The sequence below is a fragment of the Ictalurus furcatus genome, chromosome 18 (genome assembly GCF_023375685.1).
Source record: "Ictalurus furcatus strain D&B chromosome 18, Billie_1.0, whole genome shotgun sequence".
In the NCBI taxonomy this organism is placed as follows: Eukaryota; Metazoa; Chordata; class Actinopteri; order Siluriformes; family Ictaluridae; genus Ictalurus; species Ictalurus furcatus.
The window spans coordinates 5001776-5009896 of record NC_071272.1 but is presented as its reverse complement, the minus strand read 5'-3'; the positions used below and the strand labels follow the sequence as shown (position 1 = coordinate 5009896).

The following is an 8121-nucleotide window of genomic DNA, read 5'->3' as shown; positions in this document are numbered from 1 at the left end:
CGAGTTGGCACTCCTGACTCAGCACTCAGACTATCAGACTATTGCAACACATCCAAACAACCGCCTCAATCCCACCACCTCAATGCCACCCGAACAGCAGCCCTGCACATTTCACTGGTTTATCCCTTTTTTTTTTTTTTTTGAACATGCACTTATCACTACAAAACCTGGAGAGGTAAGGGGAGGGCGGGGGGCGGGGGGCAAAGAAAACACAAAAGGATGTTAAACGCATAGAAGAGATTTTTATTTATTTATTTTTAAAATATATATAGATTCAGATTCATTATATGAATTTGGACTTTTTCTCCATATCTCTCAAAAGGAACACCTGCATGTACACCTGATCATTCATGCAAATTATCCAATCAGCCAATCATGTGGCGTCGCATAAAATCATACAGATACAAGACCACCTCAAACATCAGCCTAACAGGAACCTGAGGCTACGGTATGCAAAGACTGGCCGAAACTGCACTGGTGAAGCTAAAGATGTAATAAGACCAAACGCTGTCCGTTTCAGTGAGTCTACACCCTCTGTACCTTCACCTTCCAGTTCTTGGCTGACACGAGAGCATCCTGGCGTGGTCTTCTCCTGTTGCAGCTTATCCGCCTCAAGGTCCGTCGATGTTGTGCATTCTGAGATGCTTTTCTGTTCACCATGGTTGTAAAGAGTGGTTATCTGAGTTCCTGTGGGGTTGAACGAGTCTGGCGATTGTCCTCTGACCTCTCTCATCATCAAGGTGTTGAATGCATTTAAACACATGGTGTCACATACAGCATAATAAACACATGACTTGTTCAAGTCTTTTTTTGCAAGAGTCAGATGCATTTGATGTGTTCTTCCATCATTTGGTGTGTTTAAACAAGAACAAGATAAGCTTTGTCCCAAACTGTGTACTATTCCAGCCAGCACATCATTTTGGGGCCGACTTGGGTTAAAATAGGGCTATTTGCATTCCAAGTGAACATGGGTTTACACATGGGTCAGGAGGGAAGAAAATCTACATACAGTATAGAAATCCACATGGGCCCTTAGTGGCTTCAGTATTATAGATTGCAATGCTTCATCTGTCCAGTAAGAATGAATTCATCCCAGGGCCCAAGGTGGGAACATATCATTTTTAGCAGTGGTAAAGAATATGTCAAATAACTGTACCACCAGTCGCCAGTCTGTTAGAAACATGTCTAGAAAGAATCCATAGCAAAATGTTAGTAGATTAACTGGCTAACTTTCACCTGCCCTGCACCAGACACTACATCATTACTGCACATCAACAAAAATAGATCAAAAGCAACTGCAGTTTGAACAACCAAACTGATTATTTTGTTATTTTCAACATGGAGACCACAGAATCGGATTCGTCTTGCTGTTCAAACCAAATGATCCGAACGCTCAAAGCACTTTTGGAAATGGACAGTGACACATATAATCCGCATAACATTTGTAACTCTCAGGAACCTTGCACTAAGCCGGGATGGTTATGAGAAAATTCCCCTAACATTAGAAGAACGTTTTCTGAAACATCAGGTGGTTTGGAGAGCATTCCTCTAACATCATGGGAACAATCTGAACAATCCCTAGACAAACCTGTCACTATACTGATACAAGCCTGGTTGATCATCATAAGGTTCCCATTATATTTGTAGTTAATAAAACAGGACAGTTACACTCGCTTTCTAATATTATATATTACCCAATATCCGATATTATAACCAAAATAGAATGTTCACAGGGTGTTAAGAAACGGTTCCCAAACAAATAACCAAATGCTAACGTTGGGTAAATGCTTCGTGTTTCTGCTAGGCAGATTTTTCAATAATAATAGTCTTCAGTGCCTTTTTGATGAGGCTTCATGGTTACACCTTGCGATGTTTAGTCGACGATTTGTTTCTTTTAAGCAATCCAATTTGGTTGGAAAGTCATGAGGATTTCATTTCTATTAGTTAGATTTTATTTTATTTTTAAAAATGTACTCCATCTGTAATTAGACTTGATTTACAAGGCGTTTTTACTAGCACCCCCTATGTGCTTTTTTGTGGTCACTTTTAGTTGACTCATATTAGAGAAGGGCATAATGGGGTAGTTTCAAGAGCAGCCTTATTTCTGCATGAGAGCACATTCACATCCTCCTCACAGCGTTCTTCGACCCACTAAACTCTCCCACTCCACAGGAAGAAAAAGGCCATTATCACACAAACTGTGCATGGAATTATTCACTGCTGGGTTGCAGGATATGAAATCCAGCACAACCAGAACATGAAACCTATAATAGGGTCTTTGACCCAGTAAGACGGACTAACGTCCCTGGTCAATGACGAGGATAGAGAGAAAGAATTGAAACACTCATTTCCCACAAAACTGTCAGCCAAGAACTGGAATGTGTTGAGTCAAAGGCTGGACAGCTGAGATGGTTTTCCAATCATCAAGTGTCCAGTTTCAGTGTGTCCATTGTAGTCCAGATTCCTGTTCTTTGCCAACACTAGTTCAAGAGTGCTGCTCTAAACCATCAGCCTCAAGGTTTGCCGTGTTGTCAGGTCTGAGATGCTTTTCTACTCACCATGGTTGTAAAGTGTAGGTAGTTGAGTTACCATAGCCTTCCTGTCAACCCATACCAATCTATCCACGCTTTTCCCCATTCTGATGTTTTTTGATGTGAACATTAACTGAAACTCTTGACCTGTCTCTGCATGATTTTATGCACTGCACTACCGCCACACGATAGGCTAATTGGATAACTGCACGAATAAGCACATGTACTGGTGAGTGTATGTGTATATTACTTAATATTAGTGCACTGTACATATTTACAAAATGAAATACTATCTGTAAAGCCAATAAATCATTCTCTTTGCCCATTTTGGTCAAGTTATTGTATCTCAAAGCCGCAAAGGTATTGTGTCCCGTCTCTAAAATACGGTCCCAATAGCATTGTATATTGTAGCTGAAAAATAATGCTACGGTGCAAGAGAGAATAACTTTGTGAAGGTGATCGATTAGTATTTGATGATAAAATATGTCACTCATGGAGACACTCAGTCTGAACAGCAATCAGAATAAAACGGCAGTGCGTCCTTGCATTGCTCCTTCGGCTAATCAGCATATCAGTGTATCGGCTAATCAGTGTATCTTTGCACTGAACACCAAAAATTATTGAATAATTTAAGCTAGAACAGACTACAGTGGCATTACATACAATTACTTCAAGAAGACAGTTGTGTGGCTCAGAATGGCGATTGTGAATGAAGTGTTGTGTTTGCAAAGGAGATCAGAGTCATTACAGTAAACAATAAACCAGTAGGTATCTACTGGACTAGAACTGCTCTATTTTGCACTTCCAAAAAGTCTGTCAGCTTTATATTTACCTCTCATGGCAAAGTGTTCTTATTCTTCCTAGGAGGACATCATTGTTATGATGCTTATTATGAGGAGATGTTGGCTTAGCATTTTCAGGAAGGAGTCTCCAGTGTCAACACTTTGTAACAATCAGAGGTAAAGCTCTAACTTAAACTTTTCCAACACGTGAAAGTCTTCTAGACAGAGGTCTTTGGTTTCTGGGTATGATGAGAAAGAAAAAAGAGAGGCTAGTTAAAGAATGACTGTTTATTTCAGAGATGTTCCACAACATTAAATTAACCATAAACAGATTATATTACATATATATATATATATATATATATATATATATATATATATATATATATATATATATATATAAATGTTAGCATTAACAAATTGGTGAGGTATAAGAGGAATAAAACACTTCGGGGCATGCTGAGCCAGGAAAATAATCCACTCCGGGGTGGTAACAGCTTTCCGCATGACACCATCCGGTCAGTGATTATTTTTCTATAACAGCACACCTTATCGTGTTTTATTCCTTACGTATTTAATGCTTAAACAGTCCTGACAATCTTTAAAATGAAGAAATATCAGTAAGATAGCTAGCATTCAATATCCATCCTCATGCATTCAGAAACTTTTGTCTCATCGGTCATTCCTGGCAATTAGCTTGTCGCTGATTTGTCCGTGTCTGAATCCTTTGCTTTCTTCAGCTCCGCTCTGCCCTTTTCAGTCTGATAATAGTCCGAGTCGATCCACCCAGGTGTTTCGGACAGCGTCACGTAGATGTTCCCGTCCACCTCAGTCACCTTGTGTACTCGTTGTTTTATGCCTTTGGACAACCAGCAAGGCGGCTTGTCTTTGTCTTTTGGATTTGAGGCGTTGTAAAGCCCCTCGCCCTCTGCCAGGCTGATCTTGTACTTGTGCTTTGGACACACAATGCAAAGCTTGTTGTCAATTTCCTTTGTAAAAAAAAACAAACAAAACAATTGAGGAATTTCCATTTGAGAAAACCAACCATCCTGATTTGATTAGAGTCTGGCATTTGAAGATAACCGATGCAGATGAAAACTCACCTCAATATCTCCATTTAACAAAGATCCACCTGCATCTGTTAACAACAGAGATGTATAGATACATAAACTTTTGTTGTCTACCTCCTTGAGAGAGTTCCAACATCTCAACATATCGTATCACATAATACAAACAGATGCCTTTATGTACATAAAAGTGCAAAATCCTGCCTGAACAACTTTGAACAACTTCCTTCCTGAAATCTGACTCTGAGCTCCACCGATAATCAGTGTGGCAAACATAAATAACTGACCACCCAAATGGCTGGACGAAATATTTCCTGACATTAGAAGTGAGCTGATATACTGTAACCACATAGCAGTCTAGAATCATAAGTATATTGCTATATTACTTTTACCATAGCGCTCTTGAATTCTTGATTCTGATTGGTCAGAAAGTGTTGATTAATTTTCTATAACAGCAGCTCTCCAAAGCAATTTACAGGACTATATTAAAGCTTTATTTTTTTCTATAGTAACTCATTCACAGGAACTTGTATGGTGGACACACCAAATAGTCTAAGGCTAATAATAAACATATTCTCAAAACACGTGTTGTTTTTTAATATTCAATCATTGATATAGTGATTTCATAGGGTGCGTTAAACTTGTCTCGACCCAGGGTATCCAGGGATGCCAGGGACACACGGTTCAAAAGTTATGACCGTAAATGTCCTTCCAAATTAGGCCCAGATTTGATCAGTCGGTGGGGCTAGAGCATGGACAGCACTTGGCCAAAATTTGGTCAGGATGTTTCTTAGACCCTCCGCAATCAGGGGGAATGAGATTTTGTTGGCTGAAATGTTGAATGGTTAAACGCACGTTTCCTTGGCTTCAATCTTGGGAATTTATTATTATATATTTTTTTCAAAACAAGGGCTAAATAACACTACGGTCATGGAATCACCCAAGGGTATTGCATTTTTTTTGTACACAAATGTAAACTTCCTACTATGATATACAGAATTTCATAATATTAGCTTGTATTGTGGGAATCTTTCTTACCCACTCACCCCTAATTGACATTCTAATCTCATCAGATTCTTGCAGAAACACAGAATCCTTCAGGGAGCAACAAGGTTGCTGAAGCATAAGCTTACATGTACACAGTACAGCATGCTGTAAAGCATACAACCCATCCGATTGTCTTTTCTCTTGCTCCAACTGAATTCCAAGAATAAGTGAGTAAAGCATGATGCACATCAACCAGTGGAAAAATACAAATGCAAGAAGTTTCAGAACAAGAAGTACTCACGATAACAGTGCGCATCCATAGCATAGAAAACTCCCTGGTGATGAATGACGACTATGACCCGGTCCCCCACGGTGATGCTGGTGCGTTTGGCTTCGATGAGCTCCTTCTTGTTCGCCACTAAGAACGGTACAGTTTCCTCTTCGGACATGGTGGCAGAGCGTCTGTTGGGAATATCTCACATATTAGGAATGCTTGTTTTATAACCTTATATGCAGATATATATTGCTTTAAATACTCTTTAAACAAGCAATTTTACTAGATTTCATGGTTGCCTAATTTCTGGAATGCCCATATAATTGTTTCTATGAGGTTTATCCAGTTTTGACTGGCAGCTAAAATAGTAAGCAACGAATGGGTTCAAGAATAACATGGCTGACATGAGACTCAGTTAGAGGTTAATTGCATTTAATTTGAATTCTAGTTACTGAAAAGACGAGAGGTATTTTCTTTTGCAGTGGAATTAATCTCATTGACTACTGCTACTAGGTGCAATAATCTGCAGAACAGTGAATTTTAGTATACTACTTTCTCCTTTCCACAGAAATGCTTATTTGAGCTGCCAGCTCTGTCCCTTTTAAGCAGTGAAACTGATCAAAAGATTATAATATAACATAATTTTTTTTTAAAGTATGGTCTGTCAACCCTAGTTGTATTATTGGTAACATAACAGCTACAGTATGTACCACAGTAAACTCAGTAGTACTGTGTGTATAACGTCTGAGTATAATGACTATAGTGCGTTATAACATACCATAGTAAACCATTAATACACTAAATAATGTGTTATAACATACCATAGTGCACCATTAATACACCACAGAGTATTTTTATAAGACCTTCTCTCTTAAAAGTAGCTTATCTATAGTGTTAAGCTGGAAATGGGATCAATATACACAGTAGAATATGTCTATATTGTATTGAATGGTAATCGTTTCATAAGTATGTTTGAGTTTCAAAGCAGGGGTGGAGAAATACTGAAAAATGATACTTTAGTAGAAGTAGAGATAATGTACAGCCAAAAATGTACTCAAGTGAAACTAGAGTATTAAAATCGTAAAAAATTTTTTTTTAAAAATAGCAGTAAATAAATTGGATTTTTCATTTTCTTTTTCTTCTTCTTCACTGATGAATTTAAATTAAAAATACATGGGAACTCATTCTATTGATGCACAGCATCCAGTCATTGGCTAGATCAGAGACGAAGAAATATTTGAGATTTCGAGTACTTTGGAGGTCTAAACAAAACGTAAGGAGTGAAAAAGTAAGTATTTTTCTTGGAAATGTAAGTACGAGTACAAGTATATTCCTCAAGTATATACCACCCCTGTATATATTCCACGCCCCAGTAGCTTGACAAACTATCAAAACTACAATCATTCATAGTATTATGCAGATTTCTTTTAATTCAATAATTAAGAATAATAATATTTTAGTTGTTTTTACCTGTAATTGGTTCACAGCCTGCTGTATTAGTGGATGATGAATGTAAGTGGACCCTCGGCTGGTCTAATGCAGCTGTTATCAGAGCAGCCCGGTGAAGAGCAGTTAGCCCTATCAACCCTACAGATCACCCTCTCTGCCTGTCTGACATTATCTTGCTTCAACACAGAGGGTTTTCCTCCACGTACGCACATCCAGGGAAAATAAAATAAATGTCATAACCTTGTTATCTCTTGAATTAGCATAAAATAGACTATAGCAATAAATGTTTCTCATCATACACATTTTTTTGATCAATTATCCATGTATCCCTTGTTGTCCTGAACGTTAATTTCACTGTACTCACTGGCACTATGAGGTTTTTATACACCACCAGTAGTGGCTTTGAGTAACTTATCTCTCCTCAGCCAATCAGAACTCAGTGTAATCAGATACTTGCTTAAGTAGTACATCATAGAGTTTATTATAATTTATCAAGTTGAAATTATAGTGTGACACTATATGTCAGAATTGCACTCTTACGAAATATGACTCATGTTTGGAATTACAGAATTACAAATGAAGACGGCTCATCCCTGCTGAACCCCCCCCCCCCCCCACCCCCAAAAGAAAAAACCCAACAACAATAAAAAAATTCTCTTGTTTCCATTACAAATACCATTACAAACATCAGCTCTTAACCATTAAAACCATTACCATTATTGTGCCTTCATGATATCCACTAGATATAACATAGAACCTATAGAAGGCAACAAATTACCAGTAGAGACCCACAGGGACCATTACAGTTTCCATTAAAATTATTATAATTATTATTATTATTAGCATTATTATATAGACTTAATGTTGGTTTTAATTACAAGTGATTTCATTACAACACTTACACTCACAATATCTAAAATTATTTATATGAAATTGATTTAAAATATATATATATATAAATAATCACATCTGCCACTACTACAGAAAGCTTCAACACATTCCCTCACAAGATCTGACACTCAAGTGCGCAT

At 37.8% G+C, this 8121-nt stretch overlaps 1 protein-coding gene across 2 annotated transcripts; it reads right to left on the bottom strand.

Annotated features, from left to right (window-relative positions):
• Positions 1–3727: 3727 nt before the first annotated feature.
• Positions 3728–7671, bottom strand: rfesd (Rieske (Fe-S) domain containing). 2 transcript variants are annotated; one of them, XM_053648651.1, is made up of 4 exons: positions 7112–7671; positions 5669–5829; positions 4417–4451; positions 3728–4302 (listed from the first exon to the last, which is right to left on the bottom strand). In XM_053648651.1, exons 2-4 carry the CDS (start codon positions 5814–5816, stop codon positions 4006–4008), a joined length of 480 nt encoding a protein of 159 aa, XP_053504626.1. In that variant the 5' UTR covers positions 5817–5829; positions 7112–7671; the 3' UTR covers positions 3728–4005. The 2 variants fall into 2 exon arrangements, with proteins under 2 accessions (XP_053504626.1, XP_053504627.1); XM_053648652.1 differs by having other exon boundaries at positions 3728–4266.
• Between the last annotated feature and the right edge of the window lie 450 nt (positions 7672–8121).